Source organism: Canis aureus, chromosome 4, assembly GCF_053574225.1.
Source record: "Canis aureus isolate CA01 chromosome 4, VMU_Caureus_v.1.0, whole genome shotgun sequence".
Taxonomy (NCBI): domain Eukaryota; kingdom Metazoa; phylum Chordata; class Mammalia; order Carnivora; family Canidae; genus Canis; species Canis aureus.
Window position 1 is genome coordinate 21,853,291 of NC_135614.1, and position 17,319 is coordinate 21,870,609.

General features: G+C 40.7%; 2 protein-coding genes across 8 annotated transcripts in view; both read left to right on the forward strand.

Annotated features, from left to right (window-relative positions):
* Positions 1-3,886, forward strand: part of STOX1 (storkhead box 1) — a 51,386-nt gene extending 47,500 nt beyond the window's left edge. For all 3 annotated transcript variants that reach the window (XM_077894776.1, XM_077894777.1, XM_077894778.1), the window contains one exon: positions 3,488-3,886. In XM_077894776.1, coding sequence (XP_077750902.1) covers positions 3,488-3,635 — 148 coding nt within the window. In that variant the 3' untranslated portion in view covers positions 3,636-3,886. The remainder of the gene's footprint in view (positions 1-3,487) is intronic.
* Positions 3,887-11,291: 7,405 nt separating this feature from the next.
* DDX50 (DExD-box helicase 50) overlaps positions 11,292-17,319 on the forward strand; it is a 29,225-nt gene continuing 23,197 nt past the window's right edge. Inside the window, exons 1-3 of one of the 5 annotated variants that reach the window (XM_077894783.1) lie at positions 11,346-11,502; positions 14,674-14,780; positions 15,148-15,447. In XM_077894783.1, the coding sequence (XP_077750909.1) occupies positions 15,256-15,447 (192 nt within the window). In that variant the 5' untranslated portion in view covers positions 11,346-11,502; positions 14,674-14,780; positions 15,148-15,255. Of the gene's footprint in view, positions 11,503-11,659; positions 11,684-14,673; positions 14,781-15,147; positions 15,448-17,319 lie in introns of those variants that run through there. The other 4 variants (XM_077894784.1, XR_013377774.1, XM_077894781.1 and 1 more) reach the window with 4 other exon arrangements.

Consider the following 17,319-nt stretch of genomic DNA (forward strand, 5'->3'; position numbering starts at 1 on the left):
ACTGAGCCACCCAAGCACCCCAGTACTGAACACCTATAATTACTCTACTGTTTAGATATTTTTTAAAAATCCTTTTATATTTTTATCTTTATAACACTTTTATATGTGGTATATTTATAACACTTGAGTCTGAATATATTGATCTATTTATTTTGTTTAAATGTTTTACCTATACTGTAGTTCTTATTTTGCATGGTGCTTTTTTCAAATGATATTACATTGTGAACATTCTCCTCATATTCTTAGTTTTCAAAAAGTTCATCTTAGGGGCACCTGGGTGGGTTGGTGGTTGAGCATCTGCCTTTTGCTCAGGTCATGATCCTTGGGGTCCTAGGAGTGAGTCCTGTATCATGCTCTCTTTAGGGAGCCTGCTTCTCCCCCTGCCTCTGGCTCTGGCTCTCTGTGTCTTTCATGAATAAATAAATAAAATCTTTTTTAAAAAGCTCATCTTAAAATTTGGCATATATCTTTACTAGCTTTTTATTACATAAACTTGTGTGCTTCATTTTGAAGTAAAGTAATACAGAAATGTAAAAGATAGGGGTGCCTACGTGAAGTCAGTAAAACATCTGTCTTCAGCTCAAGGCCATGGTCTCAGGGTTCCTGAATTGAGTCCCATGTCAGGCTCCCAGCTCAGCAGGGAATCTGCTTCTCCCTCTCCCTTTGCCACCCCACACCCCGCTTGTGTGCTCTCTCAAATAAATAAAATATTTTTTAAAAAAGGAAATATAAAAAAGTAAAAATGGAGACACGTGGATGGCTCAGTCAGTTGAGTGTCCAACTCTTTGATTTTGGCTCACGTCATGATCTCAGGGTCATGGGATCAAGCCCTGTGTTGGGCTCCACGCTCAGTGGGGAATCTGCTTGAGATTCTTCTTCTCCCTCTGCTCTTCCCTCAGCTAGCGCATGTGCTTTCTCTCTCTAAAATAAATAAATAGGGCAGCCCGGGTGGCTCAGCAGTTTAGTGCCGCCTTCAGCTAAGGGCCTGATCCTGGAGTCGCAGGATCGAGTCCCACGTCGGGCTCCCTGCATGGAACCTGCTTCTCCCTCTGCCTGTGTCTCTGCCTCTGTGTGTGTGTGTGTGTGTGTGTGTGTGTGTCTGTCATGAATAAATAAAATCTTTTAAAAATAAAATAAAACTAAAAAAATAAATTAATTAATCTTTAAAAATAAATAAATAGGGATGCCTGGGTGGCTCAGCAGTTGAGCATCTGCCTTCAGCTCAGGTCATGATCCCGGAGTCCAGGGATCGAGTCCTGCTTGGGCTCCCTGCATGGAGCCTGCTTCTCCCTCTGCCTCTGTCTCTGCCTCTCTGTCTCTCATGAATAAATAAAATCGTTAAATAAATAAATAGTAAAATTTGAGGTCTCCATTCCCCAACTTTTGCCATTGCCTTTCTGTTGAAGTGACCTACACGTTTTTAATAGTTTGGCTTATGTTCTTTCAGACATCTGTGTGTTTATAAATAGAATTATTTATTATTTATTTATTTTTTCTAAAGATTTTATTTATTTATTCATGATAGTCACACAGAGAGAGACAGAGAGGCAGAGACACAGGCAGAGGGAGAAGCAGGCTCCATGCAGGGAGCCCAACAGGGCACTCCATCCTGGGTCTCCAGGATCACACCCCGGGCTGCAGGTGGCGCTAAACGGCTGCGCCACCAGGGCTGCCCGGGGTCTGCATTTTTAAAACATAATCTTCACTTTTTTAGACAACAGATCTTTTCTGCTTGAAGCAATTGTTTAATTCATATCAAGTCTTTAAAGTATCAAAAAATGGGGCGCCTAAATGGCTTAGTCGTTGAGCGTCTGCCTTCAGCACAGGTCATGATCTCAGGGTCCTGGGATCAAGCCCCACATAGGGCTTCCTGCCCAATGGGGAGCCTGCTTCTTCCTCTCCCTCTGCCTGCCGTTCCCCCCTGCTTGTGCACTCTTTCTCGTCAAATAAAATCTGGGTTTAGAAAAAAAATAAAGTATCAAAACATAATGTCCACAAATTAAGCAATGGTAGTGTTAGCCAACAAGCCATGAGTTCCCTCTCTCTCTCTGGCAAAAGCAGAACAACAACAAAAAATCAAACCTAAAACAGTTAAGGGAAATTACTCCTTGACATGCAGCTGAGAATTTAAATTTGTGAAATCTTGAGAACTTTAATTTCTTAAAAATTGTTTATAATATAGTTCTCTTGAAAGACTTGTAAGTATAAGCATTAAAGATATGTAGAAGAAAAGGGAGGGAAGATAGCATTTGAACGTAAACTATATGCCCTAACTGTTACAAGAATTACAGGAATAGAGATGAGTAAGATGCTGCTGCTACCTACAGGAAGCTTACACTTTACTTAAGTAGACCAAGAACAAACAATAAAACAGACAAGTTGGTCTTAAGTAGACCAACAAACAGACAAATTGAACTCAAGTACAAAGCAGAGGGGGATTTGGCTGGCTCAGTTGATAGGGCACATGACTGTTGATCTTGGGGTTGTGAGTTGGAGCCCCACATTGGGGGTAGGGTTTCCTTAAAGAAAAAAAAAGACAAAGCAGAAACTCTTCATAACTGCCAAAGAGATGTGGAATTAGAGTGATGAGATGTTTAAGGGAACACTTCAATTGGAGGACACATTTTTGAGGCATATCAATGTAATGAGCATGTAATAGAGAGAATAGGTGGGAAATGGGGAATGTCAAAAGCAAAATGCCCCGGGATCCCTGGGTGGCGCAGCGGTTTGGCACCTGCCTTTGGCCCAGGGCGCGATCCTGGAGACCCGGGATCGAATCCCACATCGGGCTCCCGGTGCATGGAGCCTGCTTCTCCCTCTGCCTGTGTCTCTGCCTCTCTCTCTGTGACTATCATAAATAAAAAAAAAAAAAAAAAAAAAGCAAAATGCCTAAACAAGTAATTTGATTTGGCTGAAGCAAAGCAGATGTGTTTAGATAAAGGACTAACCTAACCTATAGCTAGCTCCTTGGAAAAGAACATTGTCAATGTGAAAAATATTATAGTTGGCTTTTCTCCTTCATATGACTTCTCAAAAAAGAAACAAATTACACTTGAGTTGTATAGAAGAGGTTTTCAGGGACAATATTATTTTTCTTTTCTTCTTTTTAAAAGTTTGTTTAAGTAATCTCTACACCCAACTGAGGCTTGAACTCACAGTCCTGAGATCAACAGTTGCAGGCTCTTCCCATGGAGCCAGCTAGGCACCCTGGGAGCTTATTGTTTTTGACTAGAATATAACTGATATTGGATCTGAGAAAAGATGTTCTGAAAATATGAACTTCTTGGAAAGTAGCTGTCAAATAACTGAGGTGCTTTAAAACGAAAGGAGCACACCTTAGATTTTTAAAGGTTAACTTATAGGATAAGTGCACCTTAGTGTTAGTAAATGTTATGCTGCTTCAAAGTAATAAATGAAGGCATAATGCTTTGATTAGAAATGCAGGCCCTTTTGGAAGGTAATAATTCTGTTATTTTTAATATCTTAGGACACAGAGTCTGGCATCTAATAATTCAGTCATTTTGGATGGACTAAAAAGAAGACAGAGTTTTCTGCAGAACTTTGAAGGCACGAAGAATGGTCAAACACTCACATCCAATTCCTTACTACAACTAACTCCAGTCATAAATGTCTAATTCTTATTTTTTCTTTTGGAAACCTTTTGATAAGAATGTACAGCATTAATATAGAATATTTTAATCAGCTGAGTATAGAAGAATTCTCTAAAGCCAAGCATAGGTGCTGTTAATCTCATTACATATTTTGTTCTAGTTCCTGGCTTTTTTCCCTTTTTGATGTTTTAAAGCTTTTTTTAAAGCTTATTATTGTACTATGAAGCTTATTGGGAATATATAGATTTTTCACAATTAAAAAAACCCATAAAGTCCGTGGTCCTTTTCCAATTAAATGTAATTAAATCAAATTGCCAGACATTCATTAGTTTCTCAAATACATAGGGTGCTGTTAGTGAATTTCTCTACCCACATTAAGTTCTTTTAAGGATCTCGCTAGAGTTCAGCACAGAAATCCAGAAATAGTGTGTTAGGGTTGTATAGATGCTTTGTTTACAACTAAAGTCTTTTATTATTCTCAGAAAGAATTTATATAGATGTACTGGGTACTTTGCAATAAGAGTTTTTTCTATCCAGTCATTGCTGCCAAGATCTTCTCTGCAACTACCTTGAATATAAACAGATGGCCCCAAATTGTACTGACTGTCAATGTCCAAAATACCTGTGGCAGCATCTGGGTCTACTATTTTTCTGGTTCTTCTCACATTTGAGGCACTCTCTATAGCATGGCGGTGAGAAGTCAGGATGTTCTCAGATGGTGGAGATAGAAAGGAAGTAGAATGGTTGTAGAATGGTTTGTGAGTAAAAGGAGGTTCTGAATTAAAGACTCGGAGAAAAGATGGAAGATGGATAGTTCATTTACATTTGTTTCCACTAAGACTTAAATAACTTTGTTGGAATTTTTTCTGGCTGGCCTTTTCAGACCAAATAGTGGAAATGGTCTATTCTCTTGGGTTTGGGGAACATGGAGCAGTCAAGACTGGCTTCAGCATATTGGATAGTTGCTAATGCTGACTTATGGTTGAGGGGATGTTTCTTCTAAGACGTTTCTAAGGATCGTTAAGGTCTTAGATCTCAAGCATGATTAAATAATTGGAGAGTGCCTCTTTTAATTCTCACTGTCCTGATAACAGTGAAGGTAAGATGAAGCTCAGCACCATGGAGACTGCCTCCTGGTACAGGTGGTGGTGGCGGTGGTGTAGTGCAGTGGAGGGGAGATCAGATACGTTGCTGTGTTTTGCAGCGGTTGGCCCACTTGCTCCTAACTGTTGGCTTTTAGTGGCTCTGAACAACCTACCATGGCTTTCGAAGAAAATCAGCTGTGGTCCCAAGGACATTTGAAACTTGGGCAAAGTACCAAGAAAAGGCTTATGAGGGAGGCATTGTTTTGGGGGGTCTTATAGCTTGGAATCATTATCTGCGAATGAAAGTTAGAAGAAAGATTTCAGCTTATTTAAAGAACTTTCCATTAGTCAAAACCATCTATAGATGAAACAAACACTTTTTTATAAAAGAATGAATTTCTCATTCTTTAGGGCATTCAAGCAGAGGCTTGGTAATCCTTTGATTGGTATGCTGCAGAGGTATTTCCAGTATTTATCAGGATTGCTGAACTAGATGATTTTGAAGATTCCTTCCAACTGTAAGGTTTTGTGCTTATAAAATATGGTGAGGGTTATATGTCAAATGTGTCTCAAGGAAAAAAGAAAAAGACTAAGGATCCTGCAAAATACTAAGCACATGGGAGATTCCTGAGTTCTTTTAGTTCTCCATTTTTCTACAGCTATCCCTGTCAATCCTTGGGAAAAAAGAGCAACAACAACTCTGTCCTATCTTTGATTTTGAAGTTGGACAAATTTCTTAATAGACTGGAGGGATCCAAAGTCTTGTGTGGCTCTAGTCATATGTAGAGACCAATGAAATCCATCTAATTTTGCCACTAGATGCATTATGACACTTTCTGAATGTATTAAAATGAAGATTATTGGGGATCCCTGGGTGGCTCAGCAGTTTGGCGCCTGCCTTCGGCCCAGGGCGCAATCCTGGAGTCCCGGGATCGAGTCCCACATCAGGCTCCCTGCATGGAGCCTGCTTCTCCCTCTGCCTGTGTCTCCACCTCTCTCTCTCTCTGTACTCTCATGAATAAATAAAATCTTTTAAAAAATAATAAAATAAAATAAAATGAAGATTATGAAACCAATAAAACTTTCCTTCTACAAAATACAACATATGACTACAGATGTTAAAGATGGGTATATGTGTTAGTTGTTTGGGAGATTATTCTCTAAAAAGGTGACTTGCATTTCCCCCCCAATATTAATTTGTGCATGATAACATTAGTTCTTGATTTCTCTTCCCCATTGTGGTCTATTCTCTAAGGAGAAAATTGTTCTCTTGAGGCAGCATGATGACCTGAGCTTAGGAGTCAGACAAGTTTGAATCCCAATTACAATCCTTGGGAGCTGTGTGATAAAGTTTTCAAACTTCTCTGATTCAGTTTTCTCATCTGTAAAAGGGAGATAGTAATGATATATAATTGTTGTAAGATCTGAGGCTGATCTATTCAAAGTGCCCAATGTAGGAGGCACCTGATATTATTATAAATTTGTGTGTATATTTTTATTTATATATTCACAAAACTTGTCAGGTGAATACATCACCTACTATGCAGGTCCTCTGTTTTTGCTAGGTTGTCTGGAATTCCTCTATTTAGAGATTCAGTCCTTTAGGTTAAGATTATAAGAAGTTAAAAAAAAAAAGATTATAAGAAGTTTCATCAATTCAAACCCAGATTTGCCTGGGAAGGTATTATGCCTTGGCTAACAAGTTTTCAGTTAACATCTGATGCTATAATAGGAATAAAATATGTAAAGTGTGGGCTTATTTTAGACATTTCATATATTCTGAGATCATCCTCTCTTATCTGGAATCTCAGACCCATAGGAATCCTTAGAGAGTAGCTGGCTTCTGCGAGGTATTTTCTAGATTTCGAAAATCCTAATAGAAACTGTTTATTCCCTTTGCTTATTAACTCCTTGCTAATTACAACAAGTTTCTTTGGCAGTGGTTGAAATTATACCAGCTCAATAATATACACAATCACAGGCTGGTGTGACATTGCTAAACTAAATTTCTATCTTATGTATAGATTAGGAGAATGATTATGATTCTATTACTAAATGCAGTTTAGCAGACAAAGATTTCAAAATGTCAGATCTGGGGTACCTGGGTGGCTCAGTTGTTTAAGCCTCTGCCTTTGGCTCAGGTCATGATCTCAGGGTCCTGGGATCGAGCCCCACATTGGGCTCCTTGCTTGGTGGAGAGCATACTTCTCCCTCTCCTGCTCCCCCTGCTTGTGCTCTGTCTCTCTTTCAAATAAATAAAATCTTAAAAAAAAAAAAAGTCAGATCTGGGCAGCCCCGGTGGCGCAGCGCTTTAGCGCCACCTGCAGCCTGGGGTGTGATCCTGGAGACCAGGGATGGAGTCCCACGTCAGGCTTCCTGTATGGAGCCTGCTTCTCCCTCTGCCTGTGTCTCTGCCTCTCTCTCTCTCTCTATGAATAAATAAAATCTTTTAAAAAAATGTCAGGGCAGCCCCAGTGGCGCAACGGGTTTAGCCGCAGCCTGCAGCCCAGGGTGTGATCCTGGAGACCAGGGATCGAGTCCCACATCGGGCTCCTTGCATGGAGCCTGCTTCTCCCTCTGCCTGTGTTTCTGCCTCTCTCTCTCTCTGTGTCTCTCATGAATAAATAAAATCTTAAAAAAAAATGTCAGATCTATGACGAAAAAAAAAAACAATGCAGAGAACAGTAGTTTTGAAAATTGGGGTCCACTACATTTTGAGAACCCCTTCTACTGTGAAGGCTTTTGGGGAATGGGGAAGAGACTACTGCCAAAATGAGTGAGGAAGAGAGACTCAAGAATCACAAGAATCATGAAACAAGAATGGGGAGTATCCAAAACAAACTCATGACTACTTTGCTGGCCTCTACAAATCCTCTTTTGAAACCTTAGAAACATGGGCCTCTGTAGCAGCTTCCATTTCTTGAGTCATAGTGCCCTCGTCTGGGTTGCTGATGTCACTACTCTTCCAGCACTTGACTCAAAACATTTAGAAAGTAATTGGCTAGAGAAACTGTACGATCTCTTTCCAAAGGTTAAAGTTAAAAAGCTTTTTTCCAGAGGCTCTAGGCGAGCTCAGTTGGTGGAGTGTGGGACTCTTTAATCTTGAGGTTGTGAGTACAAGCCCCACGTTGGGTGGAGAGATTACTTAAAAATCTTAAAAAAAGCTTTTCCAAGTTTGAATTAGGAGCTACACATATACATAAATATACATGTGCTAAATGTGTTCAAAGATATGTTTTCTTCAAGGCTTTCAAATCCTGTCAAAACCCCGAGCTAAAGGTAGAAACGTAAGCAGCTCTGTATATCATCTTTGCAGTATTGCTATTTCAGCTGATCCTCCCAATTCCCCTGCACTATCAGCGAGGAAGGCATGTTTGTCTCCATATTACTAACAAAAAAGACCAGGTTTTAGAGTTGAGTTGGCCGAGTCATGTAGCTAACAATGGCAGAAACATCCCTCCTGTTCCTTCTTTCATTTTCTCCTTGCTTCTTAGTACTCTAAAACACTCTTTTTTTTTTTTTTTTTTTTTTTTTTTTTTTTTTAGGATTTTATTTATTCCTGAGAGACAGAGAGAGAGAGGGGCAGAGACCCAGGCAGAGGGAGAAGCAGACTCCTCGCAGGGAGCCCGACATGGGACTTGATTCTGGGTCCCCAGGACCACACCCCGGGCTGAAGGCGGCACTAAACCGCTGAAGCACCCGGGCTGCCCTAAAACACTCATTCAATCCTCCAGTATTCTTTAATCAACTATAATTGCTCCTTAAACTATTTCCATCTTAAAACATTTTTAAATGATAGTTTGATTCCTTTTGTCATGTAAGATTGACCTGCAGATGCAAAATGACTTCTTAAACCTTCTACTTTTTAACTATAGAGTTAAAAAAAAAAATCTAGCCCTGTACATTTGAGAATGACCAGAGAGGGGTAAGTGTATAGTCCTATTATTTTCATATCTTAAGGTCAAGGAGTTAAAGGAGCTGAAGCCAAAGGCAAGAGATATCTTTATAGATTCATGGAACAGCAATAGATGAAGCACCCCAACTCTTATATTTTAAGATATAAATTATATCAGTGACTCTGTAAGATTTTTTGGAAAATGGTATGCCTAAGTGGCTCAGTGGTTGAGCATCTCCTTTTGGCTCAGGGCGTGATCCTGGAGTCCCGGGATCAAGTCCCACATGGGGCTCCCTGCAAGGAGCCTGCTTCTCTGCCTCTCTCTTCATGTTTCATGAATAAACAAACTCTTTGAAAAAGATATTTTGGAAAATAAAGATTCTAATAAGATTATATTTTGAATTACTTGTACGTTTAAATTATACTCCTCCATGTTCTCTCCAATACATTTTATCATCAGATACAAATCTCTTTGAGAGTTAGAATAAGAGAAAAAAATTCTCCATTCCTTATCATTCCCAAGTTTTCCAGTTGATATCTATGGAGAGAACATAGAGTTACCCAAATTTGGTAGTACTCAGATTTTTTTTCCAGCTAAGCCACAGCTTGAAGTTACTTATGACTTGGTTTCAGACAGAAGTTTGATTCAATAGGTTTGGGGCTTAGAAAGGCAGGGATTGTAGAGTGTCGTGAATCACAGGTCATTCTGAAAAATGTGAAAAGTGATTCTGAAACTTAATATACTTGTTAGTTTTGGGGCAGCCCGGGTGGCGCAGCGGTTTAGCGCCTGCCTTCGGCCAAGGGCCTGATCCTGGAGACTCAGGATCGAGTCCCACGTCGGGCTCCCTGCATGGAGCCTGCTTCTCTCTCTGCCTGTGTCTCTGTCTCTCATGAATAAAATCTTAAAATGTATATATATATATATATATATATATATATATATATATATATTTGTTAGTCTCTTGCATAGGGAGAACTGAACAGTCTAATCTTTCTATTCACATACCTGCCTGCTCTATGACCTCCAAATGAATGCCAAAAAAAAAAAAAAAAAGAACTAAAAACTTCATCTGTATTTGATCTTCGAACACAACACACTAACATCTGTTCCTATTACTATCCCACTTTCACACATGTGACATTCTTTGCCACGTATACTCCTTGTCCCTGTGCACATCATACTCTGTTGTAGGTCTACAAAGACTTGGTTTACGATGCTAGAATTGGGGAGGGTGTGAGGAGATGGAAGGAAAGGGTCTAGAAAAGCACAGATCTAGAGATGCATAGCGGTTCTCCTACTCTAGGGAGAGATGCAGTTCTCCGCTATCATTAGTGGACACTCCTTTTGTCCACAGTATGGATACTGAATCCAAAAGGTAACTTTTACATCTCTAGCCCTTTGACTTCAGCCCAATCCACAATGGCGCAGGAGGCTTGTCGCAATCATTCGTGGTTCCAGCTATTAGGACCAAGCCCCAAACTCCCACGACATGTAGCAGGTTTGCGATTTTGCTAAGACACAAGTCTGCTGCTCAGGTTACAAGGCTGGTGTCTTAGACATTGTCGAGGGCACCGACATCTCAGGATGAGATGACTCCCGGGAGAGTAGCTGGGTTGAACACATCGCGAAGAGATAGAGAACGCCAACCAGCCAGCACCAGTGATGTGAGCAAGGTGTGTGCTAAGGAATCAGCCTTCTGCATGAAGGTCATAAAGGTCTCCGCACTTTTGTAGGAGGTTTTAATTTAGGGGGCAGTCGATCATCATCCGTAAGATGAAATCCTTTAATTCACTGCAAGACATTGAGGCTTATTTTTTTTCGCTCTACGTTTCTCCAGGGTTTCCCCCACTTATCCTTTGTGTCGTGGGAGCATCTTCCTCAAAACGCTTTTCGACACAAAGCTTCCACGTTGGTGTGGCCGAGGGAGCCCTCCACTCGGATTCCGAAGGGCTCTTAGGCCTAACAGCGCCACTACCGAGATGCCTGTCTCCAGGCGAGTAAATAAATCCCTCACTTTCCCCTCCCGCCGGCGGGAAGGGCGGAAAGGACCCAAAATGAATCAAGGACCGACTTCGGGACTAAAAGCGAAGGCTGGAGGGATGACCGTCCAGTCCCGACCTTCCCGCCAAGCCCCCTCAGCCCCGCGGCAGAGTCCGCGAAGCCCCTTCCCACCAGCGCCCGGCCGCCGACCTCGCGCGGAGCCGTTAGACGTTAACGCCTCACCCAGCACTGGGCGGGCCGAGGCCTGCAGCTTCCGGCGGCGAACGGCAGGGCGGGGCGGGGCGGCGCGGGGCGCTCAGCATCGGCCTCGTTCGGGCCTGTCCACGCGCCGGCGCGCCGCGCGCGACCCCTCTCCGCCGCGGTTGGGGGCCTTCCCTGCTGCGGCAGTGCCTGCTGGGAAGCCCCAGCGCGTCTCCGCGCCACCTAGGATAAAAGTTCGCAGTGGGGGAGGGGGAGGGGGAGGGGGAGGGGAGGGGGAGGGAAGGCGGGGGGGGCGGGAAAAAAAACGCGACTCATTTCGTGGTAATCAGTTCGCGCGTCCTTTATGGAGATTGGCCAGCGTTTCGCCCTAACAGCCAATCGCTTTAGAGCAAGGGTGGGCCAGTCGAGATCACTCATTCTCATTGGCCGAGTCGTTGCAACGCAAAGGAAGAGTTTAAACCGGGAGTATCCGGGATTATTTTTCCCCGCCGTGCGGTGCGTGTCCCGGAAGTGACGTAGGCCCTGGCCGGGCGGCCGCCCTGCCCCCGCTTCCTTTCACGCTGCTGCCGCCCGTAGGTGGTTGTGGCCACCCAGCCCAGAAAGAGGCGGCGGCGGCGAATGATGCCTGGGAAACTCCTCTGGGGGGACATTATGGAGCTGGAGGCACCCTTGGAGGACACCGAAAACCAAAGGAAGGAGAGGCAAAAGGTGCGCTGAGGTTGGGCCGCGCCTCCTTTTGGGCTGCGCCGGCTTGGGCGGGGAGGGGAGCTGTTTCCGATCTGATGGCCTGTCACAGCCCGGCCGGAGCATCCCAGGGCCTCCCCCAGCGCAGCCCGCGTCCCTTTGAGGTTGCTGCGGGCCCATTCCCACCTCCACACCCGTAACCTGGGTAAGAGCTGCGCTAGGCTTTGGCCCGGCCTCCCGCGCTCCTTCAGCCTTTCCCGTAGGACATGGGCAGCCTCCAGTTCCCATAGCTGCGGAATCTGTTCTTTCTTTCCTCTTCTTCCTTAAGCAGTGAGGCCTGTTATTTGTGTCTTGTTGGCCGTCTTAGAAGACTATTTGAAAAGATGGTTGCCTTGAATATGTGTTACTTCTCCGTCACCCTGGCATGTGAGGAAGAATTTTTTGGGGAAAGCGGTTTTAGGTTTACATATCTCGATAGCTCCTGTTTAGAGGCTTAAGGAAAAGTGTCACAGCCAGCATTCCTAGGATTTGGCTGTGATGGAGATCGTGTGGGTTGTTTCACCAGTAGGCTTTACTGTTAGTATTTTCATTCAGTCCACAAGTATTTAAGGAGCTTAATTTGTGCCACACTCTTTGCTGGCACCAAGAAGTTCAAATAAGTCCCTGTCCTCAAGGACCCTGTAAAGGAGTTGCAGAGAATTCTCATCCCAACCCTCCAAAAAATTTTTAAAAAATTAAAAAAAAAAAAAAAAAAAAAAAGGCCCAGAGAAAAGAAAACAGACCTTAGGTGGGTGAGAAGGCGGTATTTAAAGGCTGACATTTGGAAAAAAAAAAAAAAATTCTGTATAGCTCTAGAAAGCAGAACTTACCTTTCCTACTTTATCACCAACGTAAACTTTGCCATTGGTGTCAACCAGTTATTTTTTTTTATTATGGTGAAATCTACATGACATAAAATTAACTATTTTAACTATCTTAAAGTGTAAGTTTTGTAGCATTAAGTACATTCACATTGTTCTGTAGCTATCACTACCATTTATCTCTGGAACTTTTTCACCCTCTAGACTGAAACTCTGTTCCCATTAAACACCAACTTCCCATTGCTCTCTCTCCTTGATCCCTGGAAATCATTTTACTTGCTGCCACTAGATAGCAAGTAGTGTTTGACTTCTCTAGATAATCTTATGTAAGTGCAATCATCAAGCAATTGCAATTTTAGCTCCTCAAATACTTCTCTCTCTTTTTGCATTCAAATCCTACCTATATCTGTCAAGGTTTAGTTTATGTGTCTATTCTAAACACTTCAGTGTTCACGTCCAGGAATCTCATTCTCCTTTGAAGTCTTGTTCCAGTGCTGTCTTTATCATTTGTTTGGCATCTATTATGTGCTTCTTTGTAAAGTCAGCTCACTTTTCCAGTGCGCGTCTTTCCCCACGTTTCCAAAGATTCTCGAGGGAGATGGCCATATATTTGTTTATCCATATTAACACATTCTTGTAAATTGGTGGCTTTCGCATTGTAGATCCTCCAGAAATGCTTGTTGATTTTCCTCTAACTATGAAAGATAACTAAAGATTGGGAAGCAGATTGGAGTATCCGCTAATAGAAACAACATTCAGGTAGTGATTTGGCATTGAGTTGAAGGTAACTGGCTTTGAATATGTGGAGCTATGGAACTGAGCCTTAGGTTCTCAAACCTGGAGTGCAGGTGACGGAAGAAGCATGGAAGTATTTGTTGAAGCCATGAAAATGATTTGAAAGTATACAAGAAAATAGAGACTTAAGGAGCATCCACAGAAAGAAGGGGGAGAGGAAGGAACCATTGGAGCGGTAGATGTAAGAGGATAAGGAAGGAATATAGAGTGTCATGGAAGCTGAGAAAGTGGAGAGTGTCAAGCACTCTCTATGGATCTGATGTGGAATGATATATTTCATCACCTTGGGATATTGCTGGGCTTGGATTTGAGGTCTCACTTTACCTTGCTTCATCTTCCTGAAGTGCAGAGCTCCAAAGCAATTCTAACCCCAAAGCTGGCTCTGTAAATAACCTTGCTTTTCTATAGAACTTATTGGTTTGGGGAGAACTTATTGGATATGCGCTAGTTCAGTTAATGAAAAATCAAATGTTACAACATGTAACTGCATAACTTATGTTAATGTAAAGCTCTACTGTTTACAAAGCATTTTCACGTTGTTTTCACAGCATCTCCTCCATTTTCTGCATGAGAAAATTGTATGTGAAAATACTCTGTAAAATTTATGTTCCAGTTTCATGGTTTCTGCTGTCACTAATAACTACTTTCTAATTTATTTTGAACATTTGACCAAGTAATTCCGAACTGTTAAATTGCCAAATAATTTCTTGCTGCTTGCAAATATTAAAACACTGGTCACCATTTAGACATTTTAAAACTAAAGTTGTAGGGACGCCTGGGTGGCTCAGCGGTTAAGCACCGCCTTCAGCCCAGGGCGTGATCCCAGAGTCCCAGGATCGAGTTCCACATCAGGCTCCCTGCATAGAGCCTGCTTCTCTCTCTGCCTGTGTCTCTGCCTCTCTCTCTGTGTCTCTCATGAATAAATAAATAAAAATCTTTTAAAAAATAATAAAAATAAAGTTGCAGAGTAGTCTTTTTTTTTAAGTTCTATTAACTAAAAAAATTTTTTTTTAATGTTTTGAGCATTACTAATATACTTGCCTTTCCACGGGAGTATAACAGTTGGAACTTTGTGAATTATACAGTTTTGTTTGGTTTGTTTATTCTTTAACCTGTTAATTATCAAAGTTCAAAGAGGAAGCATGGTATGAAAAGAGCATGGGCTTTCAAATCTGACAGAGCTTGATTACTAGCACTTCCACTTGAAGGAAATCCTGCATGTGAGTCTTTGGCAAGTTACTTACTGCTAAGAACTTCTGTTTCCGCATCAGTAAAATGGCAAAGGTAATACAGGTTCGCTATCCCTTATCCAAAATCCTTGGGGATTTTTAGAAGGCTAACACCGCAGTAGGGTTTGGGGCCCCCAACCAATAATCAAACACCTTAAATTAATATCAAATATGAATATGCATACTAAGTGGAATAAATAAAGGTTATAAATAGCCTCACATCAGTTCGAGTCAAATTTTTCCACCAAGTGAGTTCAGGTTAGGTAAGGTTTTGTCTCCAAATAAGTTACCAAAAAACTTTCGGTTTTCAGAGCTTTATGGATATCGGAATTTCGGATAAGGGATTATGGACCTGTACTTCCCTTATAGGGTTGTTATGAAGATTTAAACAAGCCGAAAACACATTACACAATGCTGGGTAGGTACTCAATAATATTAACTTTTTTTTTTCTCTTGGAGATATTAGAGGTCTTTGCTTTTTAATTTATAAATCTTGGGTTCTCATCTTTTTCTGAAAGGAGCTATTTTGATTTCCCTTAAATCATGTAATGGGATCAGAGAGGGGTTAGAGGCTAAGTCTTGAGAATGCAAGAAAGGGGATAAGAAAGAAAGCAAGAGGTGAAACTTAGGCTCTGCATTAGCAACCAGTCTGGATTTCTACCCGGTAACTTTTCAAGGTGATGATAGATTGAGCTTTGCTGGTTGGGGAGTTACACTCTAAGTTCTCTAGAGTCTTAAGAAGAGATCTTGTGACCCTCTTGTCACTGTTTTTTTGTTTTTCACAGAGTGATAGAAGGAAATCAAGGCACCATTATGACTCAGATGAGAAATCGGAAACAAGAGAAAATGGTGTTGCAGATAACTTGGATGCTCCTAAGCCCAAAAAAGCTAAAATGAAAGAGAAGTTAAATGGAGACACTGAAGAAGGATGTAATAATAGACTTTCAGATGAATTTTCTAAATCTCATAAGTCCAGAAGAAAAGATCTGTCAAATGGAGATATTGATGAATATGAAAAAAAATCAAAGCGAGTGTCATCCTTAGATAGTTCTACTCATAAATCAAGTGATAATAAACTAGAGGAGGTATGGATACTTTTTGTTTTGCATTTGCCATTATCCTTGAAATACAGGCTAATTTGATTTTTTTAGACTATTTAGAATTGATTCTATAATGTTTTCTGCTTAGTGTCCAATACCCTCAGTTGGACAGAGGAGTCTGTACAGCTGAAACCTGAGGAGCCTTTTTCTTTGTCCCTTGCTTTTGTCATTATATTGCCTTTTTCTTTGGGTGGAGGTGGGGAGGGGTGGTTAAATGTAAACCTTTCCTGTACATTTGGGTCCCTAAATAGTTTTTCCAAATTGCTTATTGATGGTTACCTTCCTGCATTTCTTATGGTTATTTCAGTCCCTACCAGTACTCATGAATTGACATCTGACTTCCTGAAACAAGGTACATAAAGCCTCTTGACTTTGTGTATTTTGCCTTCTGCTTTTTCTGCTTCCGTAACAATAGCAACTTTAAGTTATCTTTAGATCTTGTTGTAACTCAATCTTAAAGCTGTTTACATATTTTTAAACAATGAAACATAAAAATGATCTGAAGAAGTCTGTTCTCCTGGATATCAACTTTTTGGGAGGTGTAGGAAACATACTTAGTATAGAATTTGCATTACTGGAGTTACTGCTTTTGCCTATACCTGTAAGAGTAGATATTTTCTTGGGCAGAATTTATTCAATTTATTCTTGCAGTTTTCCTCTAGCAGAATTCATAGATTTTCCTCGATACCATAAATTGTCAGGACTCAGGTCCTCTGAAAGAAACAACTTTGATAGTCTTAATAATTCTTGGTAGTTAATAATTCTTTATATTTTAAAATCTGATGGTTGCCGATAATTTAAATACATCTGAGCCTAATTTAATGTGTAATCTTCGGAGAACTTTGGGAAATCATGTTGAATTTTTGCCTTAAAATATGGTGTTTTTTTTTAATTTGTGAATTTGATATTTGTCAGGAAGCACATATGTTAGAGAGTTGATCTAAATAAGGCCCTACAAATTTGTATTGCTAGTAGCAGAATGTACAGGGTTGCTTTTGCTCTGTTGGGATTTTACCTGGTATAATGCTCTGTTGGGATTTTACCTGGTACAATACTCTATTATAATAGGCTTAATTATTATTTTGTTTTAGATCACATTCAGGTTCAGGAATTCTACTTTTAGGTATTTGTCCTCCTAAGGAGATAATCATGAAGTGTACAGGGATTTACGAGACTCTTATCACTGTGTTATTGATAATAGTGAAAAATTTATGCATCCTAAATGTCTGATCGTAGGCATTTGGTTTTAGAAAATATGCTGTATCTATGCAATAGATGACATCTATCCTAAAGGTTGTAGAAGAATGTTAAAAAGGTATTCAGGGTGCACCTGGCTGGCCCAGTCAGTAGGGCATGTAGCTCTTGATCTCAGGGTCATGAGTTCAAGCCCTATGTTGGGCATGGAGCCTACTGAAAAAAATTAAAAAATAAAAACTTATTAAAAGGTATTCAGTATATCTTATTAAATGGGAAAAGTATATTACAAAACAGTATATACAGTATTACCTTATTTTTATTTAAAAAAATTTAGGAGTGCCTGGCTGGCCCAGTTGGTAGAGCATGTGATTTAATCTCAGGATCATGAGTTTGAGCCCCATGTTGGGTGTAGAGATTACTTTTAAATAAATAAATTTATACATACATAGAGTAAGCTTTAGAGGAGTGTTTGTTTCGAATGTGGCTTTAGCTGACTGGATTATAGTTTTATTTCTGTTCATATGTGGCTTCTTTTCTGCAATGAAAATGTATTATTTTTGTAATAAAATTTTTTCTTTTAATCTTAAAAAGATAATAGTCTTGAAGCTTGCTTAAATGGTTTACAATTTCAGTTTGATATTGTGTCTTTTATCTGGTTCT